Raw genomic sequence first — 27,780 nt, 5'->3', positions numbered from 1 at the left:
TACAGAAGGGAGATGTGAAAGTGCCATAAATTTCAAGCAGCTAGTTGCTTCTACAGAGGATGAGTTTATTTCTCTGTGACTGCTATCAATCTCAGTAATAATCAGGCAAATTTCAAGTCAAATAAATGTTGATCCTTAGCAGCTTTAGACTCACAGTCTCAAATGCTAGCGACACTTTAAAATCCTTGTTGGCTCAAATTATTTACAGAAGATTAGAGAGTACCCAATGACTAAATACAGAAATTCCCACCTCTTCAAACAGAATAGCACAGGTTTTTTCACCACACGGGCAGAAGACTGGTTAGTTATTGTGAAACAGTTGGATCAACATCACAGAAAAACCCACAAGGAAATCTGTCAATATCTTGTTACACCAAGCAGAGCTTGTACACCCATGCTGAAAAACAGAGCAATTGTGCAGTGGAATTGCTGCTTACAAGATGAGCTCCATCCACTGGTTTTGCACTGAGCTAGGCAGAAGGCAATGAAAAAAGCACTAAGTTAAAAGGCAGGCTATTAAGCCTTCATGATAATACTTAAAGCAAGCGTGCAGGCAAAGACCTATCAGACAGGAAGCCATAATTCCCATGGTGCCAAACTTCACTATGCTAGCAAATTCAAATGTATAATTGGCTTAGTAAGACAAGCATTTTGAGAATGCCTGGCACTTAGAAGGCAGCCAAAGTACTCATTCTTGACTCAATTAGCCCTGGCATTCCCACTGTTGAGACTTCATCCATGTTAATGAATAGCACGATTTACTTAATTTTTCTTTTCAGAGTTCAAAATTAGCCACAGTAAGTGAGCTGTATGACCAGAAACGAGAGACTGGGATTTAACTTTAATGAATCTATTGGTCTATCAGTGTTTCTGTAATTTTCCTGCTTGGAATTTTAATGACTATTTTTCATGACGCTAATTACAGATTTTCAGCTTTTATAATGACGTCCAAATCTCTTTCTCAGTAACACCAATTGCCTCAGTCTCCCTGCAGTGGCAGGGAGAATTTAGCAGCTTATAAAATTTACTCCTGCAAAATGAGAACTTAACTTCTGGTGGAGAAAAATCTTCATGGAAAAAGACATTTTGCAATGTAGGTCTGCACAAGGATAAACGATAAATACAGCTCAGAAGGGCTATGCAGGAAGCCCACAGATAAATGGAAAGGCATTAATAGGACAAAAAAAGAAAGAAAGAAAAAAAATAGAAAGAAAGAAAGAAAAAATAGAAAGATCCGGAAGGGCTGAAAGAGTTTTTCTCCCTACTGTTTACTGATGCTTTGTAAATAAACAAAATACAGAATATCTATTTAATAATCCTTTTCTTATTACATCTCTGATTACATCTCTGTCTGTTACGTGTTCTTTGTTTCAGTCTTGAGAGGTCACGCTTACACTGTTGAAGTTATCTATCCTGAAAAGATTTGTACAGGATGTACTATCAGGATTATAGTTTAATCCAGTGAATGCTGATGCTATATTGGGAATAATATGTCAATGGCTGCTTATGTGTACTGGCGTATTTATATTTATTTCGTTGAATCACTTGTGAGTTGACCTGGGTTTCCTGTGCAGATTTTTGACCACATGACTGCACCAGAATGTGCAGTGAAAAGGGATGATCTAGTTGCTGTAAATACAATTTAGGAATGGAGAGGAGAACTAGAGATTGAAACGTAACCCTTCAAGTCTCTAGTTGTTCAGTTCACCTACATAACCAGCACAGCTGGCTGCCATCTTCCTCAGCTCCGTGGGCAGGATTACTACCACCAGTTCCACAAGTACCCACAGCCACTCGGCACTTCTTGACCTCTGCCAGCCTCTCAAAAAGGAAAAACTGTGCCTGCACTGTGTTAATGTTTTCCGGAAGGAATAAGCACATATTCACGTTACAAAGTAGTGTTTCTTTCATCAGCCACCTGTATTTACAGTGTCCTTCTCTATCTTACATCCTATAGAACACAAGAACTTAAAAGCAAGGAGATGAACCTCTAAAATATCCAGAAGTGGCATAGATTTTGAACTGGGAGATCTGTGACAGACAGTAGGTGCCACAGAATCATAGAATCATAGAATCACTCAGGTTGGAAAAGACCTTAAAGATCACTGAGTCCAACCACAACTTAACCATACTGCCCTAACCCTAACAACCCTCTACTAAATCATGTCCTGAGCACCGCATCCAAATGGTTTTTAAACACATCCAGGGATGGTGATTCAACCACCTCCCTCAGGAGCCCATTGCAGTGTTTAACAACCCTTTCTTTAAAGAAGTGTTTCCTGATATCAAACCTGAACTTACCCTGGTGCAACTTGAGGCCATTTCCCCTCATCCTGTCACCTGTCACCAGTGAGAAGAGACCAACCTTGCTCTCTCTATAAGCACTTTTCAGATACTGGGGGAAAAAAATAAGGTCTCCCATCAGCCTCCTTTTTCCCAGACTAAACAGCCCAAATTCCTTCAGTCTCTCCTTGCAGGGCATATTCTCCAAGCCCTTCACAAGCCTTGTTGCCCTTCACTGGACCTGCTCCAGCACCTCAGTGTCTTTTCCGTTACTGAGGTGCCCAAAACTGAACACAGTACTTGAGGTGAGGCCAATGCCTCACCAATACCAAGTACAGGGGCAGGATGACTTCACTCCTCCTGCTCACCACACCATTCCTGATACAAGCCAGGATGCCACTGACCTTTTTTGGCCACCTGGCCACACTGCTGGCTCATAATCAGCCGATGTTATTACTGATGTTATACCTGGCCTTATTATCTCCCTTATTATCTCCTTTTACCTTTACCTGGTGGTAAAGTCTGCTGACAGGCAGCCTTTCACTTCAGCAGTTTTCATGCAAAGGGAGCAAGCTCCAGCAAAGATCGCATTCTACACCCGCCAGCCCTTTGGGGGCTGAATTCAAAGGTCTTACTACGTGAGGTGCAGATTGCCTTGAAACTGAGCTGGCAGATTAGGGCACCTCTGACATGAAGAGCTGCTTGCAAAGGAGAATCGTGTTATACCAGTCTCTTAAAACAACCTAACCAACTAAGCCATCCAAACAACAACACCAATAAATAACAATAACAACAACAAACCAAGAAAACAGAGGGAACTAAAGCTTGGATCTGACAGTTTAACACACTTCTGGTAGAGAAGGTTAAAACTATTGGGCTGCTAAGCTAGTTTAAAACCACTGCTTATAGTAGTAATAATTGCACCTGTGTTCTCAGAGAAGGTATGAGCAGACTTTTCCTATAATTTCCCTCCTCAGGAAATGCACAATATGCACAGTTCTGTTTTTCAGGAGACAATCTGAATATTTGCTCTTTACTGCTTGACTAAATTATTCTTTCATTTTGTCTTGCTGCTTTCCAGATCAATCAGGACCTTCAAAGCAGAATCAAAATCTGCAGTTTACATAGGATTGTTTGCAAGCCTGTGATCAGGTCTGGGATGATCCTGCAGTCTGTAGAACATGCTTTCTTTCTACATGCGGTTCAGTCAAATCAAAACAGTACACAGTAAATTTTCCATACATAGTGTTCGTTTAGAATTAGTAGCTACAAATAAAGCTATGGATTTTTTTTGCTTCTGGAAGTGCCAACTGACTCTTCAGTGTCTGGTGGGATTTTTTCTCAGTACTTCCATTCCTTCCCACTGGTGACTGCACACCCTTCTTCTTACTGCCAGTCTCTCAGAACGAGGATAAAGTTGCAACAAAAGCATTAAGAACCATGTGGCACTACATACTTGGGCAGCCTGGCAAATGCTGGGGAGTTTTTCTGAATCAGTGGCAAGTGGAAGAGTGAACATGCAGCAGAAAGACAGCAGAGCACTCCACCACATTGGAGGAGATGCACGATAAGGTGGCTCTGCAGAAGATAACCGTGTGAAAGTGGAAGCTGTGCGCTCCCTCTTTCTCACATGAGGCCAAAGAGTGTGCTTAGCTGCGTATTGCCTCTGAAAGGCATTAACACTGTTACAAAAAATTAGGAGGTGTGTTTGATTTTAGAAAGGGCTTTCGGGGCATTTATTATCTCTGTAGCAGTGTGCAGCCACTTTGAAGCACTCTTTCTAAAATTAGGCTCTTTATTTTGAATTTATTTATTTATTTATATTCTGTGATACTTGCTTCAGTTTTATTCATCATACATTTCTGTTAGTTGCCTGGTGGGTTCCTTTTTTTTTCACGGTACTTTTAAACTTGCACTGTGAGGAAATGTGTCCTAGAAAGCTAATCAAACAAGCTTTTGCTCTGGATAACAAAGGGCAGTGAAGAAACTGCTGTGGTAGCATTGATGTACTGAGATGAAGATAACGGTAAACAGTATCATAAGAAGAAAGAAAGGTTTAAAAAAAAAAAAAAAAAAGTTGTTTTTTGTTTGGTTTTTTTTTAAGAAGTTTCACCATGCTCTGATGTAAAGGATGTAGATCCCCTCAGAACAGGTTCCCTGCAGGTTCCAGCAGGAGCAATCAAAACCACCGTTCATGATGACAAATATTTCCTACCTAGCAGGCCCCAATGAAAAAGTGTGCAATTTCTTCTCTGTAAAAAATATCTCATCTCTTGACTTGTCCAGCCTGATGATTGGGCTGGACTTTTAGACAAAGCTAGAAGAAGAGTCTTGTTCCAGGTACTCCTGGATGTGCTCTGCCCTTGCTTGGGCTGCCAGGGCCCAGCAGGGCCTAGCAGTGCTCTCTGGGAGGGTTCACCAGCCAAATCCACCATTGGTGCCAGGAAAAGGCCTGACACCCTAGGGAATGTGGAAGCCCCAAGCACGAGTGATCCCTGGACATGGCAACCCCGGCCTTGTGAAGAGACGGATGTCTTTCACTTGCAGAGAACATGTTCTCCAAAAGTTTAAGAACAGCAGCTGGCTTTGGCCTCTTGTCTGAGTGAGACATCCCTTGGTTGGCCTTCTGATGCATGCAGCTAAAAGGGGTTACTGATCCTTTATACCTTGCCTGCTGCTCTTTACATCACAACCCACTTCTTAAACGTTTCTTTCAGCAGCTGGAGCATCCAGATGCTGCAATCTGTTCTGCCAGCAGTGGAGGCTGGGCAGCAGTGTTCACACTGAGAACTTGCTTCCTGATAGGTATATTCATGTACTACTTCCCATATTAGGCATTGGACACCAAGGTGCTTTATGTATTTTTAAGCTGACCGGTTCAGCCACTGGTTGATGTCACACTGGCCCTTCTACCTTTCTATTGCAGAAACTTGAGTGCCAGCCACATTGTCACTGACATCCTGGACGATGTTTCCACTGCTGGAGGTAGCACATGGTGCTGCTCTCAGGATAGCCAAGAGAAGAAATATCACCTAAAATGCTTTGTGTGAAGAAGGGAGGAATATTTCTCCCTTAGCCCCAAATTAAAACACTTCCTACACCCAACCAGCGGGTAGTCCAGGGCCCATCTGTTCCCATGCAGGTGTTCCCATGCAACTTCTGTGCTGATAAGCAACTTATGCTCAACTCATATTGTCTGTGATGTGGATTCTTCTGCTACTGTGTGGTGTGAATGAGGATATTTTTGTCCATACTCAAAGGATTGGAGGAGACAGACACCTTTTTCACATTGTGTAGGAGACAAATTTCAGGTTGCTCCTGAGATTACAGGTTGCAAGATCATGAGCCTGGGACAAGTCACTAATGCTCTCAGCTAAAGAACTTACAGCATCTGTATTGTGTGCAGAGACAGAGGAAAGCAAAGCTGTGTTTCTATGTATGCATGACCATCTAGATGACCCCTTTCCTATTGTAGACAATGCAAAAACAATAGAGGGATTAAATTGGTTGCAATGGGCATTGACATAACACAGATAGAGTACTTAAAGAAATGTAGCTTGCTGAAGGATGTATTTCACATGTGCATGTGAAACCCAGCTGAAAAAAGGTTTTATGTAACTCTTCCCTCTGACTGACTGACTGACTTTGAAAATGTACAGTCACAGCCTGAAGGCTGAAAAGTCCCCCCTGCTATCCCTAACCTTCAAATTACCGCATGAAAACACTGTTGGAAAAAGAATGTTCTAAGCAAGAGCTTTGGAGCTAAGATGCCTCTACTAGACCTGGAACCGCTCACTGAAATTTACTTGAAAGTAGCTGGAGGATTTATCTGCTCTTTCGTTCATGAAGAGGTTTGTGAGCTCTTGCCATGAATGAGTGACTTCAGCTAAGGGTACTGATCTCTCTCTTCCAGCTCAGTGCATTTGTTCATGTGTCAAAAGAGAAAGAAGCTTAAACTGCCTGAGTGGCTGCTGCCTGCTGCAGGAGGACCACAACTGGTTGGTCCTGGCATTGGTGCTGCATGATGCTGGGGGGGCCTGCTTGCCCCTCCAGAGGGAGTGCCTGGTGAGCTGCACATCTTCAAAAAGGTTGTGGATACTTTAAAAAGTTTGTATGTTTGAGACCTCTCACAAATTAGTCTGCAAATGCACAATATTTTGAAGTTTTACTCTCACCAGGAGTGACGGTGCACTAGAAACCATTCAATATGGCAATGGAAATAACAGGAAGAAGGGAGGAGTACTAATTTCTTCGGTTGTTTGTTACTTTAACAAGCTGAAAGTGGTCAAAACTGCCCTCTTGACTGTTTTGTTTTCCATGCATGTGGAATAAATTCTATCAGCATATTTCGTGATACAGAATCCTCTTCAGGGTGACAAAGGGATTTAAATTCATTTTATCATGTTTAAATTTTCCATTGCTCAGATATCCAGATTTGAAATGTATGTTGCAGAGAGATCAGTAAAGACAATTAGAGGGCCATGCCTCCAGCTTTTGCTTTTATACATTTCTAACCTTGTCTCAAGGCAGCATCTTTCAAATGTAGTGCATGATAAAGACATAATGGGAGAAGAGGTCAATGCCATTATAATGTCTAAAGAAAAAGTGTAACTGCAGTGATGCTGGCTTTTAACATTGCACATGGTCTTTAGTGACTGCATTCTGCGTGGCTCTGAGAAGAACATATTAATAATTTGCAATGACACATGGCTGCTAAACTACTGCATTCCTTTTTTCTCTTTAAAAGAAATGAAAAACTGCATAATCTTCTTGTGGCTCCTGTTGTATCAGAGATCATTGAGCTTCTAGGAGGATATTAGCTCTTTCAAAGTGTCAAAACATACTCCAGCACTCAGGGAGAATGCTCAGCCAAAGCCAGCCTGCTCCCACCTTTACAGCCTGATTAAGAGGAAATGTTTGGTACCTACATGAGAGGTCAGATTGGTTAGGCTAAATGGGTGCCACAGAACAGAACAGCCAGCAACTTACCACATCAATGATCTGCAGCAAAGAAAGCTGAAGCTCAACTACAATGGGCTGGGAGTCATTCATGACTGGGCGCTCCAGACGATTGTAGTTTCTCAGCAGATCTCTGTACAGGCGTCTCTGGCTTTCACCCTGCTGAGAGACTGGGAGAAAAGAAAGAAGGTCACTGTCACTCAGGCTGGTCACACTGTCCCCATCATTTGTCTGTTCAGCAACAAATACTTCTTAATGTGTCAGCAATTTGAAAGCATTTCCCAAAAGTTCCCAGAACTCTCGTATAGGTGTGACAGACACATCTTTTCTGCATATGTGACTGATCAAGTTCTAAAGACAATAACTATTAATGCCCTAGCAATTTAACAACACTCAGGAACTGCTGAACAGTCTTTTGGGCTCAGAGTAAAAGTCCCCCACATTTGGGCTCCCCTCCTGACAAAGGTCAGTGGCTCCAGAACTACCAGACAGTTTGCTGGAAGGCAATAAGAGAGCTTTTTTCCTATTTACTTGTTCTTATTTCCTAGCAATGGACTGCAGTGTACCACCACTGGTATTACTTGGACATATTCTGTTTATCCATCATTAGCAACAGGTAAACTTATTATTCAGAGCAGATGTATCAGGCTTTTCTGTGTGTGTGCTCAGGAAGTAGTAAAAAGCCTACTTCGTACTGTCTTCGGTTTATGTGGCAGACTCTCCAGCTTTGGGTTACTTCCCCTGCCTTTCTTCCAAATAAGGTGGTAATAATGAAGGCTAGAATATTTGATAGGTATGTATAATGGTTATATTGAACTGAGGGTGTTAGATGCTTAACTTCTCTTCTTGTGGGAATAATCAACAGAAGATGCCATGGAGACACATTAACTTGTTAATGACCAGCAGAACTTCAATATTTGCTTAAATTGTGTAGTTCTGCTGTGTATTGGCTCCCCAGCTTTGAACTGGGTGCAGAGAGAGTTCATGTATGTGTTGTTTCTGTGCTTCCTGGCTGGATGTAGCAGCCAGGAATCAGATCAGGAATCTGGATCAGATCTCATCCCTAGGAAGGCCAGCAGTTTGCTGGGACACCCTACTCAGGTGATCAGGTCCCCCACGTAGTGCAGGTGTTGGTGCTCTGGCCGATGTCAGCCTGAGTATTAACAAGAGATGCATCAGACAGAGTGAGTGTCATGGGCTGCAGCTCCCTGAGGACAAATCACTCCTGTCAACATGAGTATGCATTTCCTGATCTGTGGAAAACCAACTCTTGAGAAGGAACCTACACTCTGAATTGTTATTATTTTGGATGCCATGTTTTACCATCTGCAGTAAGCAGTTCTGGACACAGTTTCTCTGCTTCACCAGCCTAAGCAAGCGTTCCTGTAAGGCATTAATTTAGGTCCTCTATCCATTGGATGTTGTGTTGTTGTTTTCCCTATTGTTCATTTGTAACACCCCTCTGTAAGGAGGACAACAACACAACATCCAATGGATAGAGGCTCTATAATTTGAGCAGATTTGTTGTCCTTTCACTTACCCAGCATGCTCCCCTAGCTTTCTTTTTCATGTTCCTGTGCTTTAGGAAAGCAATAATTGTCTGCACTTCTGCCCTCATCCTGAGTGCTTATGTAATGGTTGCCTCCAACATTCCTTTTAAACTGTCTACCTCAGCTTTTGCAACGGAGAAGTGCCTTTACTATCCTCTGGTAGTCAGCTCGGCTGCTGAGAGCCCTGATACCATCACTGCTGTTATGCATTAAAAGAGCTCGTTCAGAGAGGTCTGACTGAGAGATACATGAGCATCACCTTGAGTATTCCAGGAAAGTGTCTTCACACTGTGAGCACAGCTAACAGCACTTTACTGCATAGTACTGCTCTACTTATACCCGCTTTGCCACCCCATCCTCAACTCTGCCCTCTGCATAGGGATCCTGTTACTTTCCTACATCTTGTACCCAAAATTGTTAAGGTACCTTTAGCTGATCTATACATAGCCTGTTTGAACTGGCACTAATAGCCACATGTTTGTGTGCTCCCAGTTCAGTGTGCAAAATTACAGAGACTGAAAAGCAGTGGATATCTTGGGGTTTCCTGGGATATAGATATGGCAGTTGCTGGCATTACAAAGACCTGGTAAGTACAATCAGTATACCATTTCTCTGCTGCATTTGCTTTGGAGTAGGAAATGAGGTGGGTGGCAAGTCAGACCTGTGTTTTCCATGGACGTTTTCTTTAAATTGTAATTTTCAAATACTTCTCCTATTCCAGAGAGACTGCTGCTTTTTTCCCCCTTCTAATGCTTGTGCTAATGCATTGTGACACTACATCTCTGTGTGCTAAGTGGAGTGTTTGCTGGAGATGGGGAAGTCTGGATCTCCCAGGAATAGTGGTAGAATAAGCTTTACCATTGCCTACCCCTCAGACGCAGAAACCTGATCAAAAGCAGTGTGGCTGTGAGCTCTCTGGTCCCTAATACATGGTTTCATCTTTACAATTAGGCTGGAAGTTGGGTGTCAAAACTTAACGCTACCAGGTCTGTCTTCCAAAGTCTGCTCCAAAGCAGACTTGCTTGGCTGTGTGTGTTACAGGAGAAATACAACTAACTGGCATGGACATTAAGAATTATGTTTTATAGATGTAGGATCTTTGATTAAAAAAGCTGCCCGCTTTGAGTAAAAAAGGTCCCCTGCCTCAGTCAGTATCCCCTGTGTTGCTGAATTATACAGGAAACAGTAGGAAATAATTCTCAACAAACATACAAGTAGCAATGGTAACGAACTGAAACAGAAAAATTACTTTTCTTTTTTTTAAAAAAAAAAGCTTTTTTTTTTTTTTTTTTTTTTTTTTTTTTTTTATAATGATCAAATTTGATTTCCAAGTTCTCTTTCTGGTGGAGGGAATAACAAGTACTGGGGACTATCTATGCACTAGATATTGAAGGGCTCTATGCTGTGGAAAGGGCACCAAAGACCAAAGCTGGATATATACGGGACCAGAAATTGAAAACAAACAAGCAAAATAAAATCTGGGAACAGAACATGATTTCCAGCAAGAAATGTTGTAAGCTTCTAGAACAGAAGCTATTTCATGTCCGTGTCCTCATCAGGGCTGCTGGATTTCTCTCTTGAAAATATGCTTTAAACAAAAAGCTGCTGGTCTGGAGTTATTAAGTGAAATGCAATTGCTAAAGGTAGGCAGAATTTTGGAGTAGGTTGTGACTCAGCTTTACACTCTGTGTAACCTAAATTGGTTCCCTAAGCTGCTCCTGCAATTTGCAGACATTTGGCAGGCACAAGACAATTAACCCATGGCGGGGATAAAGTCCCCTTATGGTTTTGTGAAGAGCTTAATGTAGAGTAGGTGTATTCATGGACAGTGTTAACGTATTCTGTTAGCTCTCTGAATCTCCTCTCCTACAGCAGTCCGTGCAAAGTCTGCAACACACCCACACTGTAATGTTCACCAGTGGATAACTGTGACCCGTAAGCAGCCACAGAATTTTTCTGGGAATATACATTTCATTATAATGAAATACCACCTTTCTTTTTAGGATGGAGTTGCTGAGAACCACTCTGCAAGGTAACGTGCCCAAGAACTATTTCTCTATTGCAGTACGTTGCTATCTTCTCTAGCAAGAAATGCAATTAAAAATGCATCCCTCCAAATGCATTACTGCAAGATCAGGGATATCCCCCATGGGGAGCAGTGTGGTGGCCTTCATGTTGGATCAGGGAGTCCTACGATGTAAATCAAAATAACGAAATGGTGGCTTCTCTGTGGGTTTATTTCTGAAATGCACTGGAACAGCTGTCCTTCTCCTCCATTCACCTACAGCATGCTTGCCTTAAGTTATTTCTGGTAGAAATTTAAAAAAAGGCACCTTGCTACCAGCTCACAGCCTGGGCTCTATCCTTCTCTGCGCACACACACAGTTTGCACATAGGATTTCAGCATTGTTAAATACAGGAGTTGCAATGCCCCAGACAGGTTAGGCAGAGTCAGTAGGAAGGAAACATGAAATATCTGGTTATCAAAGAAACATCTGCAAAGCTTTAGTAGCTAAGCTCCAGAGATCTTCTCAGAGCAAGTCTAGGAACAAGTTAATAACTGCATCCAGGAATCTGGATAAGTGTGGCTTAACAGCTATAAGGAGAGAGGCAGAGAGGCATCTCTGATGAGATTTGCACAGATGGTGTCTCATACTGACTATGAGCCACCATGGCACCTATAAAGGGTTTTGAATTCTCTAAGATACTGAGATAAGATCAAGCTGGTGTTGGCTGATGTCAGCTCCAAGTCAGCAACTGGGCATACCTACACTTGAGCACAAAATGTCTTGCTGATGGTGACAGCAAGGAGAGCTGCCTCAGTTGGCATGCGTGCTTTGTGGTGACATGTGCTGACCTGAGCGTGATTTAAGAATCTGTGCTTTCCACAAAACTAAAATTAAATGTTTAAATGACCACCAACCTCTTGGTAGGAAAAAAATACATTAGCCTGATCAAAACTAGTGAAGCCACTACCCCTACCCTGTGTGCTGTGTGTGGTTTGATGGGCTGCGCTGGCTTCCTCCACTAACAGTTCTCTTGTCCTACTGAGGAAACACAAGGCTCCTGACAAGTGGCTATGACCACAGATCTCTTCTACCCTGTCCGTCTGCCTGGTTCCTGTGGGCTTGGCTTTCTTCTACTGTGCTGGAGTGGTATCCTGACTTCCTACTGCACCAGCATAACACTCCTTGCACCTTCCAAGGGTTTGGCTTCAGAGCTGGAAAAAGGGTCTGCCTGGTCTGGAGACTGCTCAGTGTTGTCTGGTAAGAAAGGCTGACACAATCACAACTGTCTCTGTATAGATTGCACCTAGGCTGTCCCCAGGAAGGTCAGATACTCCCTCCTTTCCTAGGAGCAATGCTGTCATATCTTGGCTGCTAGATCCTACTGCTCTGCTTGGCATGCAGGGCTCCCTGAGCTCCAAGGCAGCTCAGCTTTGCCAGTTCCCCATGTTTGCTCCAAAAGGGGTCAACTCCTTGATCTAGCATTCCGGGTGTGCAGAATGTCTTGTTGTGCAGAGCAACTAAATAATGAAATATTAATAGGACGGTAGACAGAAGTACAGGGATTTCCAAGCTGTTCTGAGCCATCCTATTTATTGATCACTCCTACTCTTGTTAATGTTGTTCCCCGGATTTATTTTGATAATCTCTTGATTATATATATATTTTTGTCTGCATTGAGCCAGCTTCTAGCTGAACTCTTTCTGACTGTTGCTCATTTCTCTTGGCACAGTCCTGAGCTACTGCTTTATTCATGTGGGACTATGGGAGCTATTTGTACCTAAAGCATTTTCAGTTCAAACATCCTATTCTTCCTATGCCATTTTTATTGACGCATCTGCATGCCGATGCGTTTCTGAGTTACAAAGCATGCCTTTTTCTTATCTTTTTGAAAAACCATTCAAAGAAGCATTTGCATAAGCACAGCTGCTAAAATCAACAGCATATTCCTGGCTGATTACGTGTTCAAAAACTACTGCTTCAGAAAAGGTCCCAACCTGCAGAAATACTGTGCTTGTGGTATTTATTTACTCTTCTTATATTTTCTGCAGGTATTTCACTTTTTTATTTTTATTTATTTATTTTTTAGTATTTTCCTCTTTGTGTAATGTTTTTTGCCACATTCCCTTTTTTCTTGGGGGAAGGGAGGAGTGTTTCTGTTAGCTTTGGTTTTTACTGTTTTACAAAATAAAACTGATGGAGTTCTGGACTTTATGACAACCAGTGTTGTTATACTGGTAGGTATTTTTCTATTTAATTGTATTATTGCACCTAATATATGAGTGTGACTGGAACATTTACACAGCAAAAGCCATTAGGAAAACCCTTGAACAGCAGAGTTAGCTCCTGGAATTTTCAAGTATTTTCCTAACAAACTGCAGATTCTTCCAGAGCATTTCAGTTTTTATTTTCTTTTGAGTTTATCGCTGTGTGCTTTCAGGGATTTTAGCTATTCCTGCAGGAAAGCAAATAGAATTATCACAGGATGATACAAAGTACATACAACAATGAATTATGAGGGAAGTAATAGGAGCGGATTAAAAGCAAGTTATTTCACAGGTGACTTCACTGGCATTAATAATTGGAATGGCAACAACACTTAAATGTAGTATGGTTACACTGCTTTGGTAACTATTAAAAAGCACTCGCCTTATTTTGTATATTTTCCCAATTTCTGAGAATGTAAAGCATGTTGTTACCATATGTCACTTAATCCCCAGAGACACAGATTTGTCCCATCCGCTTTTGTTCTTATGTGCAGCATTTTAGCTTTCATCTGTGGCTGCAAAAGCATTATTTCTTTCAATGCCCTTTGATTTAAAATGCACACCATCACACCTTCAGGGAAGAGTACTTGCACACAAGACAATGGAATGGTATCAGCTGCCTCAGCCCCATGTGTGTGTGTGAGCACTGTGTATTTGAATACATCCTTCATTTAAAACTTTTTAATCTGCATCCCTTCTGGGTAATCTTTGTCTCTTATCCATTCAAAATTCATTAGATGCCCAGAGGAATGTGAGAAATGCCATGTTTTCTGAGGCAAAAAAGACCTGTTCTTCCTGACACTGGTCATTTCTGTTCCTTTCTACCAGATAAAGAGCTCGCAGAAGAGAAGGGTATTAAAGGGTATGTGAGGAAAGGTTTCAACTCAAAGACTTCAGGCACATGACAACAAGCTAAAAAGAGTATATAGGCCATTATATAATGAAAGGACAGGATTATTTTTTCAGAGGTCCTGATGGCTTGGTGCAGATGTTTTAAAGGCTGAGATATGCGTGTAAGACGAAGAGACATGCATTAAGATATTAACAGTGGAATACCTCTCAAATGTTTGCTAGTTATCAGAACTATCTCATTGCTCCAGATTAGAAACGTAACTGGATGCAGGCACACAGAAAAAAAAAAAAAAAAAAAAGAAAAAGAAAAAAAAGAAAAAGAAATAGAAACACAGAATTTTTACAGAGATGCTAGTTTACACCATCTCCATGCAATAACATGGAGGCAAAGGTCGGGGGTGGGAATCCACCCTCCACCCTCCCCCGTAAAACACATTAGAGGAGTTGTGGTTGTGTGGGATGACTCCTGTCACCCATCCCAGGATCTGTGGGGAGAAGCAGTGACAGAGGCCCATGGAAAGATATAAAATCATATGGCAAAAGTGAGGCACAGGGGACACGGTCACCAGCAGACTGGAGTGGGAATTCCTCGCCCAACACTGGTTTACAGGGCAGCTTGTCACAACCTTTCACCTCTGCACATATCTGCATTGAGTTTAGGAAAAAATAATCTGTCTTCTTAACTGTCATCTTCTGAGCCTTTACCAGACTTGTTTATCTGCTTTGATACCTGCAATCATTATTACACCTCTGTTCAACTAGGTTTTCTCAGATTTAGGAAATTAATGTTGAACTTCTGCCCTGTCAATCAGCAAACTGTACTTGCAAATAAAACAAAGCACCAGAGAGACTGAGGATGCAAAAGGCAAGGGCATAATAACTGCTGTATCCTCTTCCTATGTTGTTCAGTCCTTGTCTGTGGCCTGTGAGCAAGTGGGCTGCAATGTTTGAGAGGAACAGGGAGGGCACTGATGCACCACCGTAAGACCTGGAAATCTAAAGAAAATTGCAAGCTTCTCTTTCTTGTGTCAGAAACACAAATGATAGATGACAAGAAACCTGTTGGCAGAGCCCTGCAAAAGGGATTTGGGTTTTGCTGCTGAGAATTTTGACAGCATCTTGAACAGCAGATCATTTTTCATCCTTGTCTGTGCTCCATACTTTAACTGGGAAATAGGAAAATGCATCTTTCCAAGCTTTGGTGATCCAGGTCTTCAAACACAAAGGGAGCTGTAAATACAGGCACAAAAATTCCCAACAGGGAGTCTGAATTTATTCCTGTTGAAGACTCTTGACCAGGGAAATGGTTAACTCCTAACAAATTAGGCTTGTGATGAACAAAACAAAGATCTGTAGAGATCTGACCTAGGACATACAAAATCATTAAAAGTTGTTTAGTTTGGCTGATTCAGACAGATTTGATTTGGGGCATACCAAGTGGCAGAACTCAGTCTGTATCATGAAGCATGCAGCTGTTCTCCATATTCTGAATGTCACCAGGTCTCAGTGACATATGTGCTTGTTAACATTGATTTCTGTTTTCAGGATGGTAAATGCATTTTGTTTGTTTGTTTGTTTTTCTCATGTCCTGGTTTTGTTGGAATCAGTGGGAATATGAAATACATGGCTTTCACTGCTGTTGTCTGGCAGTCAAAACTGCATTGGCTGACAGACTCAGATCCCAATTAAGAGGAATAAAGATTTTTACACAAAAATGAGGTACTCCTAGGCAATGATGACCTGGGGAGCCTGGTTTTGGCATGATTTTACTCTGTTCAATCAGCAGCCTGGGTAACTTCAGTCTAAAGCTCCTGTGGCAGGAGGGTTAGAATTTGATGATCCTTGGGGTCATTGCCAATCCAAACCCTAATATGATTCTATGAATTATGTCCGTGCAAATGAGAAAAAATGTGTATGTCCGTGTGGTGCGTGGCCATCGTCTTGTGATAAGATAGCAGACACCTTCAGATCTTGTGTCGCTTGGGTCTCCGAGAGACCAAACCTAGCCTGAAAAGCAGAAAGTTGCCCCATGTTGCCTTGTGTTCAGACTTCCTGAGTCTGCTAGAGCATTTAAACCCAAAGGCAAAATGATTTGCCCAGCTTGGAGGATGTCCTCTGGGGTTGAATGGCACTTTTCCTCACACGTTTTCCCAGTTCTTCTGTCTTTTCTTAATCCTTCTGACCTCCCACTGGCATTTTTGGCAACATGCAGACAGATGTTAATCTAACAGATGGAATGATTGAATTAGTGGAAGCTGGGGACCCTGTAACTTTGAAGAATACCTTAGAAGAAGCCCTGGACCCTGAACAAAATGTTCCTGCAGAGTATACTACAGTGTAGCAGTTAAGCTACATTAGAAAAGCATGTCTTTTGCTTCCTGCTCTTGAAATGGTCAATCAGCATGCAGAGTTTAAGGGTAGGAGGGGAGAAAGCCTCATTCCATACAGAAAAATAAACACTGAATCTGGGAAGTCTGCTGGAATAATCTACATGTACGTCCCATTTGCACAAAGACTTCAAGTAGTTTTGTACACATAACAAAGTTCTTTAGACTGGAGTTGTCTCTAATTAGCATGTGAGGAACATGAGCTTTGTATTGTAATATCAACTAGAAGGTCTCAGTGGATGTCAGACCTCTGTCTTTTAGTAGACTTTGAGCAGATACTGGGTGGGAAAGTGTTACAAACTAAAATGGACAAGAGATGAGAGGAGAAATGAATACGCAATGATGACCACAAGCACTAATACCAAATCTGTGAGAAGTCTAGGAAGGTAACCTGGACTGAGGAGGGAAATAATACAATTCACAAGATGTTTGTAAGGATCTTGTAGCTTACGAGCATGGCTAACACTTCTTTTAGGGCTGGGGTAGGCTAATTAAAATTTTATGGATATCACAGAATTGTGGAGTCAAAGAATAATAGAATGGCTTAGATTGGAAGGGATCTTAAAGATCATCTAATTCCGACTGCACTCCATGGGCAAGGGTGCCATCCACCATATGAGGCTGCCCAAGGCCCCATCCAACCTGGCCTTGAACAGCTTCAGGAATGGGATACCCACAGCTTTGGCAGCTGGTGCCAGTGCCTCATCACCATCTGAGTAAAGACTTTTTTCCTAATATCTAATCTAAATTTCCCTTCTTTTAGTTTAAAGCCATTTCCGCTTTTCCTACTACTATCAGACCATTCTCCCAGTCTCTCTTATAAGCTCCCTTCAAGTACTGGAAGGCTGCAGTTCCATCTCCTCTGAACCTTCTCCAGGCTGAGCAAGTCCAGCTCCCTCAACCTTTCCTCAGAGCTGGGTGCTCCAGCCATTTGATCATTTTTGTGGCCCTCCTTGGTACATGTTCCAGGAGTCCTACATCTCTTCTATGTTGGGGGCCCCAGATGTGGATGTAGTACTACAGATGGAGTCTCACAACGGCAGTGCAGAGGGTGATAATCCCTCTCTCACCCTGTCAACCACTCCTCTGTTGATGCATCCCAGGATACTACTGAACTTCTGGGCTGCAAGCACACACTGCTAGCTCATGTCCATTTTTTTGTCCACCAGAACACTCATGTCCTTCTCCACAGGGCTGCTCTCAACGTGTTTTCTGATTCTGTACACATACCTGGGATTGGAGCCTCCTTCTATGGAGATATTCAAGACCCATCTGCATACCTTCCTGTGCAACCTGTTGTAGGGTACCTGCTTTAGCAGGGGAATTGGATTCAATCCTTTGAGGCCCCTTCCAAACCCTGCAATTCTGTGATTCTATGGTTCTGTGATAAGGAGCCAGACTCTCCTACAAGGTGCTCAGGTACATCACCAACTAGGCAGAAATCACATCCATTTCATTTCCAAGAGATCAGCGCAGTCTTTTTCCTCTGAAAGATGCTCAACATAAGAGAGACCATGACTTTTTGGAGATCTTCCCAGTCTGATCACACCAGAATTAATCCCACTGTGCTGTTCCTGCTCTGAGAAGAGGTACTGGACAGAGCAAACTCTACAGATCCCTTTCAGCTGAATTATTCTATAAGTTTATGATCCAGAAGTCTACCACTCCAGAGACCAAATCCTCACTTACTCCAGCAGCCACAAATACATTTTTGACAAAGAAAGGGACCAGAGTCTCTCTTGTCCTGGATGACAGTACAAGTATTTGATAAACAACACTCTTTCTTTGAGCTATATTTGCTCAAGAGTGTGTCCCACACCAGCAATAAACTCCTGTCTACCTCATTCACTCTCTTGGGTGCTGCTGATCACCATTGCTAGCCCTACAAATCTAAGGTAGCTTTACTCCTTCCTTAATTATATTATGCAGACATTAGCTGTCTCTGAACAACCATACCATGAGTGAAGCAAAGGTTCTGATCTACTTTAATCACACTCTAGAACTAGGAAAATTTTCTCTCTCTCTCAATTACAACATATAGCTAAAATACTGCATTAAACCTTCGTTCAGATCACAGTGAAATCAGATGGCATTTCAGTACTTCTGTTCCCTTGAAAATCACAGCCATCATGTTTAAATATCCTGCCTTGTGACTAATGTAACTCCTTTCTTAGACTCTTGGAAGAGTTATCTTCCTGCAGTGTGAAAAGGGATGATGCTGCTTACTGTACCCACTACACAGACATTAAGTACCTCTATCTTCCTGTGCTTGGACAAATTCCTGACAAAACTATCCAGTCTTTTACTGCCATTGCTAAATCATCCTCTTCTATACCTCTGTTAAGAGAACAAAACAGAGAGAAACAAACAAAAAAAAAAAACAGAGTCACCTTTAGAACCTGAATGTTGGGCACAGAATTCAGTTCTGAGACCACTGGATGTCTCCCGATGCCGCATCATGGTTGAAGGCTCCAGAGGCACCACCCCATCTGCAACTGTTGCAGACCATAACTCACAGATTTGCCTAAAGCTCTGCTTATCTACTGTAAATGTGTTGATCTGTACCTCTTCTTCAGCATTCCTCATCACAGAGAAGAGCAACACCTAACCGATGGAGTTGTGCCACAAGCAGTACATTCAGTCTTGTCTGAACCCATGTGTGTGTCATCTCTTTGCACACTCAGCATTCAGAGTGATCAGAATCATTTAATTCCTATTTTAACTGCCAATTGCATTATTGACTTTTGTATAATATATCTACCAGTGGAGTGACACAGCTCAGAGAGGATCAGCTTGGAAGAACTGGGCTAAACATGACATTTAACCTTCAAATGAAGATTGTCAAAGACTACAGATTATCTGACTTGAATATCTGGTTCCGATCTGCAAACATTTATGAGATCAGAAGTTGAAGCCATTCCACTGATCACCCAAATTGCCATGAAAAGGTATTCTGTGAAGACATAGGACTTCTAGCATCTACTTAACAGTCTCTTTGGACCAAACCAATCTGATCTCCACAGCTCACTGCAGTTCCAACAGTCCTATGCAATTAAGGTGCCCCAAAGTTTAGACTGCACAGATAAGTACTCAAATACCAGCCTTGATTCTTTCTGCTACAGAAATCTCTAAACTCCTGTCACTAGCTAGCTTGCAGTAAAGAAACTGTAGTCTGGCAGCAGAACCTGGCCTTTTGGGACTGTCTTGACAATGATTTTGCTGCTGCAGAAACAGCACCTGCTTGCATGGAAGTGAACCAAAACCAGTGTCCTAGTGAGGATTCACTTCCACAGATCACCAGCTGCGCTCTGATGTGATCAGCACAGCTCTTCTAAGACTGTAAAACTGTGAGAAAGCATGAAATGAATGTAACATAGGAATTCAATTCTATAGTAAGTGAGCCAAACAAAAGCTGTTTTACTCAACTGGTGCAAAACAAGTCACGATGGATTATTTAATCATTTCTGTCCTTCACGTGTTGAGCTTGTTTGCAGCATTCCCTGCCACAGGATGTGTCACATATTGCTTAGCCCTTCTATTCCCTCAGGACTGCAAGGAGGAGCTCTGTCCTTACCTTGACTTTACCTTGGCTGGATTTTACAAAATCACATGGTCAGACTAAGGCCCTGATGTCAGCCTGCACAGAGCACAGAAATTAGGAGGTCTGACTCTGCTGTGTGTGTGGCACGTGGCAGTAAGTGGCCTTCCTTTAGAACAACAACAACAAAAGGATGTGCATAAAATAGTAATTAGAGTAATTAGAATAGATGGGTGAGCTGAAGATTTTCAGCTTGATATTCAGCAAAGTGTGTGTTTAACTTGGATGTCTAAACCCAGCAGAGGACTGCATACTGAGCTGAAGGTAACACTCCCTGGGGAGACTAGGTCTCAGTGTGGTCAATGGAACATATATCCTGGGAGAACTCCATTGCAAGTCTTCTGTATCCCAGCTTTCAGACGGCATCATGCACAAGGCAAGCAGTAGGTATGGTTCTCATCCCTTCCTTACCATCCTTCCCTGGAGCAGTGTTTTCCAGACATTCCTTTTGAGACTGCTATGTATCCACTGGATTCACAGAGTACTTCCATCCTCCAGATGTTCTTTCAGACTCTGCATAGGGCCTGGAAGGGACATCTGGCTACGAGAAAAGTAATTTGTGATCTAAGGAAGCTGATAACCAGTTTGTCTATCTTCACTAGGTCATCTAGCCCAAAAAAAGCATCACTAGCTGCAGGCATTTTGGGAAGAAGGGGTGCAATGACCTAACAAGAAGGGCACATCTGTCAGGGCTCCCAGCAGCGGGATGAAGCTGCTGAAGCAGAAAGTCATGGAAAGGACTGTGAAAACAAAACAAAACAAAAAAAGACCGAGTTCTAGTGATTTTTGTTGCTTCTGTAATTGCTGCATCTTGCCATTATTTTTCCTAGTCATTTTTGCAACCTGCCTATCAGCTGGCTCTCCAGAAGCTTTCAGTCATGAGAAACTACTACTACTCTGAACCCTGTTGAAACAACCCAACAGTACCTGAGAGTGATGTTAATTATGACAGGCTTGCTGCAACTTCCACGCATTGAGCAGTCCTGTGGGAGTTCATCTGAAGTTCACTACTTAAAAGGCTTTACTACTGATATGCTAAGATCATCTCAATTCTCTTTTTTCTTCTGCCCCAACTGCCCAATTGCTGTGGTTTTTCTTTTTATTGAAGAAAACAGACACATCCATAGTGCAGAGAGTAAAAATGGCCCATCTTCATTAGAGGTTCATTTTATGCTGTATTAGCAGTTATCTGTAAAAGTACATACTTGTAAACTTACGGTAAAAGCACCTAATAAAAAATCCTCTCAATTATTTATAAAAGCATCTTGAGTCTTCAAGTGCTACTCAACAGAAACTGAACATCCTCCTTGGTGAATTAGTGATCACTTACTATTTGAAAGGACATATTTTGAGTGCCTGTAATCAATAACTAGCAGCCATCATTTGGGTTTTAGCTCAGCTCTGAAGTAGCACAGAAATGTCTTAAAAAGGCAGCAAGTCCCTTAACTTAGCAAGGTGGAGGGACATTTTCTGAAATGCCACTGCCGCATCAGGCAGCTGAAATGTGGAGCTGTAACAGTGAAATTCAGTTGTTTTGCAGACTCAGTGAGGAATTATCTGTAGCACAACATCACATACAGGTAATTCTCCTGTGCTACTGCACTTCTGAAGCACAGGAACTACATTCTCTGCTTTAAAAAGACAATCTCCCTTTCTCTATGCAGAAGCCATGGACAGCATGACACGGTCTGACACACTGCAACACTCAGTTTTAAAATCCACATTTGTTCCAGGCATGCATGTTTCATATAAAAAGCGACAGGGGAGACTGAAAAAAGCATATTTTGTGTAGAGACCTGAGCATCTTTAAAAACTATGGATTCAGCTTCCCTTTCCTACTTCAAAAATCTCTATCATTTGCAATCCTTCGTGTTTTGGAACACAGGTATTACTTGTAACATGCTGAAACTTCAGCAGACAGGTTGGTCACAGGTGACACCTCAGCCTGCAGGAGCCCATTACTATTTTTATTAGATATTCCCAGCTTACACCCATTACTGTCTGGAAAGATTCTTACTGAAACAAACTAAAAGGTAGAAGAGAAAAACATTAAATTACGAATAGTAAATTCATGTGCTTACGCAGCAGCAAGTCTTACCAAATCATGCACACAAAGTAACAGTTGAATTTTTTCTCCTGACAGTTATTTTCTTTGTAGAAAAACATTCCTTCAGCAGCATACCTACAGGGTTCTCACAGCCATCCTCTACAGCCTCAGTTTCTCATTCTCCACCAAAATAAATAAATAAATAAATAAATAAATAATAAGAATTTAAAAAAGAAAGAACACTTCTGTCCTCAAATGCAATCATTTCAATTTATCTCGCAGAGTGTGAAAACAGCTCGGCTCTCATTAAGAAAATTACAACTCTTCCTTTCTTGAGAGAAGGTTCTCAGATCCACAGACTTAGGCAAACTGATTACAAAACTCCCCTCAACTTCAGTATTGGGTTCTGATGAAGTTTAAACTACACACAGATAAGAGACCTGTAAACAGAGTTGGGGTGGGTGTGACTGGTGTCTAGGGGGAAAATAATAAAGATGGACAACCACATACGAGCTTACCTTACCTTTAAAGAAAGACAGGAACAAGGATGCCCAGAGACACAGTCCAGAATAGAAAAATCCCAAGCACTTTTCAGTAAGCATTGTCCAAACTGGCTGCCTATTCTTTCCTGAGCAGAGGGTAGAAGATGAAGTCCAAGGGAGAATCTGCAGTGACTGATGGATTTGGCAATTACAGTAATAAGGCACCAAACCAGCTCCCCACCAGGAGAGAGAAGTGCATTTTCTTGTGTGCTTCTCCAGTCCCCAGAAGCCAAATCAGCTCAATGCTGGCTCAGTAAATCCAAACACAAAGGGGCTAGCTACTTAACCTGGGACTGTGAGTCCCAGGCACTCTAAGCCTTTCCTTGATCAGAAGCAAATGCCTGCGATCCTCGTACACAGCTGTGTGTGTGCTGCACAGAGGGGGGGCACTGCTGCCAGGGAGATGCTTTCCACATCTCCACAGATTGTACCTAACTCGAGACAGCACGTCTGCAGTGCTTCCAGTGCTTGCGCTCGAGTGCCTCTAGAGCTGCTTCCTAGAAAAATGAGTTTGTGTTCCCCTCTGTTTTCTCTCAACTGCCTGTGTACCTTGAAGTACACACCTGTAGCATCATCTCCCTGCAATTCCTCTGCCCTCTCCCAGGAGAGGTAGCCCAGACACACAAGCTGGGAACATCACCCTGGTCAGTCTCATGCCCTCCTCCGTGTACCCCTTCCTGTAAGCACTTACACAAAAGGCAGGTAGTTGTCCTCGTTCCCCCTTCACCATCCACTGCTGATTGCTTTGCAGCTGGAAATTCTGCAAACACCTTGGGCTCCCCATCTCAGTCGCTCTGCCTCCCCACTCCACTCAATTCACCAGACAGGCAGAGGCAAGGCAAGAAAAACGTGTGAATACAATTAATGACATTGAAATGTTTTTTTCATTGTTTTTACATCTTCTGCACAGTCACCTACTTGTCTTTCACTGAAAACAATGTCTGAACACAGAAACATCATGTAGGATTTGGGCAATTTTGCCAGCCTGTAGTCTGTGCTGGATTTCAACAGGCATCGTCTCTGTCCAGGGACAGGAGGGATGTCCTGAATTTTTTCTGCCAGTTTTAGCCAATGGACTTTTCAGCTTGGGTTCTTGCCACGTTTCCCTTCAAAACACAACCTCAGTCCCCAGGCGCAATGAGTCCCTCCCAGGCACACACTCAGTCTCTGTGCTTGCCCAGCTTTGAGTTGTGTACCACTGGGACACAGGCAGAGGGGAAAGGGGCTACATCTTCTGTACTTAGTGCTGGCTGGGTGAAAAGAATTGTAGCACCCTCACATTTAGCTGTCTGTTAGCACTCTGCCCTCTTTTCTTCCACTAAGCAGAGCTCATAGAGAAACTCCAGACAGGAAGTATCTAGCAATATGGCTCTGTCTTTGAGTAGGATCTGACAGGGATATGGAGACCAGCACCCAACACCGTAATGCAAATTGTACCATTTATGACCTGGCAGGAGCCAGGTTAAAGCTGGAATTTCGTGAGACAACTCCTGCCAAGCCTGGATATCTCCTCAGGAATCAGAGTAGCTGCTTTTTGTTCACTGCAGTCACTTCTGTCATGCTGCACATGAAGTTGAGGACAAAAGTAATATGTGGGGATGGATGAGGTGTTAATTCTGTAATGCCATCTGGTGCTATAGGACAGTACTCTTGCACAAGGGTATTTGATGCTGAGACATACAAAAATTGAAACCGTCACATTTTGTGAGGGCCACCTCAAAAACTATCTGGACAAAACCAGATAGTTCAAAGATAATAAAGTATGCTCTGAAAAGCAGACATAGTAGATTACACAAAATACTCTGATATGTTCCCAACAATAATCTTCAGGATTTGCTCAGAAGTTCTTCTGAAATGAATCAAAACACATTCCTAGGGTACACTTTGTCTAGAAAGAGAAGACAGACTGTTCACTATTGTATATAAAAAAATAAATACAGAGAACCAAACACTGGCCTCAGTGCAGCAAAGGGGGAATGAGGGAGTGCATTGTTTGAAGGAAATGATTAAACAGGTTAACTCCAATGAGAGATTTACAGTAGGATAAATAAACTTTTGCAATGGTATGGAGAAGCAATCCTCAACCACATCATGACAAGTAAAGAGATGCAGTCTGCAAAAAAATTGCTCTTACAACAGGTGAAGAAGCAGCATTAAGTGAGTCTTGAAGGCTTGTTAGTGCCACTCATGGGGAAGGTAATAGTATGGACTTCAAAGACTGTGGGGGAGGAGCAACATGTCAGTACTGCAGAATATGCGATTAAGGATCAGATAACATGCAACAGTAACAGAGAGCTGTGAGGATGCACACACTTATCCCTTTGTGAAATGGCATGGATAGTAACTTCTGATTAGAAAGGGGTATAATTTGAGTGTATGTGAATGGAACTCACTAAACTGCGCTGTGAAGTCCCAGGTTCTGAGAAACCACAAAGTGATAATGTTAAAGAGGAAGATGACCATTAGCTGCATTAATTGGTAACGAATGAATCACAGACAAGACTTCTGACACAAGGAGTTGACCTGAAAATAAGCAGAAAAGCAGCATGAAAATTTGTGATAAGAGAGCAGCAAAGAGAGAAGCAGCTGTATCATTTGACAGTGCCAGAAGTGAAGCCTCTAGCACTGCACCCTATGCTATGATGAAGCAGCCTCCCCAACAGTGCCATAAGCAGCCTGTCCTGAAGATTGAGGGCTGCCACATGGGATGTGACACGTAGAACCAGCCCAGGTGTTTATCCCACTGGGTTGGGCAGGCATAGATTACAGGGAGCAGCATGGGTGCACATGAAGCTGAAGCATCTACATCTGCTCTATGCGCATAGAGGAATGGCTCACTGTCTGTAATTGAACATCTTTAGTCTAGGAGAAAGAGGACAGAAATGGTGCCACTGTGGTGCCATGCATGTGCAGCTGCATGTTACAGCACAGCTAGCAAGGGGATGCTAATGGTGGAAATGATGCTGAGACAAAGGTTAATAAAGCACACTCTGCAGTCTTTCAGGGTAATAGTGAAGACGTCTTTGAATGCATGGCAGAGGACAAGTGTATTTGGAAAAGAGTAAAACATAAATGCAGGCCCTGAAATCAAGACAACAGTATATGCAGAAGTGTTTAATTTATTTTTAAATACAGGAATGCCTAGTCAGAGTGGACCTCAATCCTCTCTGTGATTCACAGGTTATCTATCTGGATTGGTTATCTATCTATCTCATTGCCATTTTCTCTCTGGCTGCATTTGTTTACACACTTGCAAACGAATTCAGATTCCTGTTGTGCAGCAGGTAGGCAGGAATAGAAAGCAGAGTAGTTGGGTGGACACTTCAGCTCCAGCTGCTCCAATCCATCATGTTGCTCCACTGCTCCTGTCCTCATCTCTATTCAGCCACAGACTTCTGCCCTCTCTAAAGAAATTTAAGATTTCTTCACAGGTCCTGTGTTTCCTTAATCCACATACAAGTTAGTTTCACTTAGCCCAGAGACACTGGGATCCTGGTGCTGGGTATCCTTACATCTGAATGCGTCAATGTCCCTGTCAAAGATGTCTGTGAGTATCTAGTTTTATATAGTAGGCAATTACAGTATTACCGTATTGGTAAGCTATGCAGAAAGTTGTCAGGCAAACACAAACAAAAGGCTGTAGACAACACTCACAGACATGAAAGTCACTGCTGACCCTCATTGTAAAGCAAACCCAGAAAGTCATGTCAGTAAAACTAGGGGTAACTAATTGCTTCCTATTAGCTCAGCCTCAATTATTTTACCCGCTGTAGTTTCACGTTGGTCTTCCTCCAATAATTTTTAAAGTAAACACAGGCCTAATTAGATTGCTGTTTGTTGTAAACCACTTCATGATCAGAAACTTCAGAAACTTCCATCCTTCCTTGTGCTGAGCCTAATGCAGGGACTTCCTGACAATTTCCCATTACTCTGTGAGATGTTTTCAAGTGTCCCATCTCTTGGTTCTAAGAAGTTCTGCCAGTATGGATAATCTGCAGGCTGCAAGGTGGAAGGCAAATGAAAAGGCCAAAGGAAAGGCTGATGGTGCTGCAGAAAGGCAGCCTTCCACATAGTCATTTTCAGAAGTCATAACTAAAAAACTGTAAAACTTGACTTATTACTTGCTTCCCTTGAGGCAAAATCACTTGCTTTGACAGCCTGTGTTTAGTTTTAGTCACAATTACGTACATGCAGCACCAGCTAAACACAAAATGCCTGTAAAGTGCAAGAGTCAGGACAGGGGAGGACGCTCGCTCTGCCTGTGGGCTAATGTACCAGATGGGTAGCTTTGTTTTTTTCATAGGACTATTTAAAACCAAGTTTCAACATGTTGCAGGCTCATCAGTTACACAAGAATGCCACAGTAGTAGCAACTCCTCAGGAGGGGAAAATCACTACGTTTAGGGGACAGATCCAGAGACAGATGGAGACTAAATCCATTTCCACTAGGCTGCTGGGAAGGGAAAGGGAAAGGGAAAGGGAAAGGGAAAGGGAAAGGGAAAGGGAAAGGGAAAGGGAAAGGGAAAGGGAAAAGGAAGGGAAAGGGAAGAAAAAGGGAAGGGAAGCAAAACCACATATTCAGTCCAATGTTGGGATGGATCATACCATGTTTCCAGACATCAGCATCTGGAGGGAAGGCACTACTCGGTAACATGACACACTGAGCAATTGCAGTGCTGCTAATGAAGGTGGAAAAAAATGGATTTTTGCTACTCCAAGAGAAACATGCTCTCCATTCATCCAGTGGAGAGTCCATAAGCATAACTGGCATCTACTACCACTTCAAACAAAACCGTGTTTCCTTCCTCACACATCATAACTGACCATAAAAGTACTTAATGCAGCTAACAGTGTAAATTTGCAGCAATCCCCTTCCAAGGAGGCTGGCAAATGCCTCCTGATGATGGCATGAATCTGTGGCTTATTTCAACACTTATTACAGGTATTTTGCCAGAACAGTAAGTCGGCAAACAGATATGCTCTCAGTTATTCAGCTGACTAATTTCACTTGCTTTCATCTCTTGCTTCTTCACCTATTCCTTTTTCTCAGTGATTACATATCCCAGGACAGAAGCAGCCTACGGCAACCCATATTTTGGGGTCAACCCTTGTGAAATCAGGGGCTGTGCTTGTGCATAAAGATACCAGATCTGGTTCTTGAGAGTTTACCACTGGAAGTGTGGGAAATTGAAACAAACCTGGTGTTTGGAACAAACTTCATTATTTGAAGGCTCTCCTTTACCAAGTCAAGCAATATAGCAGCAACAACATGAAGAGTCACACATGGTT

At 42.4% G+C, this 27,780-nt stretch overlaps 1 protein-coding gene across 1 annotated transcript in view; it reads right to left on the bottom strand.

Moving 5' to 3' along the window:
* The window catches only part of LOC107306401 (neuronal acetylcholine receptor subunit alpha-7-like), a 61,895-nt gene extending 38,921 nt beyond the window's left edge, over positions 1-22,974 (bottom strand). The window contains exons 1-2 of the mRNA XM_015849523.2: positions 22,473-22,974; positions 7,273-7,412 (exon numbers count right to left, since the gene is read on the bottom strand). Coding sequence (XP_015705009.1) covers positions 7,273-7,412; positions 22,473-22,551 — 219 coding nt within the window. The 5' untranslated portion in view covers positions 22,552-22,974. The remainder of the gene's footprint in view (positions 1-7,272; positions 7,413-22,472) is intronic.
* Positions 22,975-27,780: the final 4,806 nt, after the last annotated feature.

Source organism: Coturnix japonica, chromosome Z (assembly GCF_001577835.2).
Source record: "Coturnix japonica isolate 7356 chromosome Z, Coturnix japonica 2.1, whole genome shotgun sequence".
Lineage (NCBI taxonomy): Eukaryota > Metazoa > Chordata > Aves > Galliformes > Phasianidae > Coturnix > Coturnix japonica.
The sequence above is the reverse complement of the archived record's forward strand: the minus strand, read 5'-3'. Positions and strand labels throughout refer to the sequence as shown.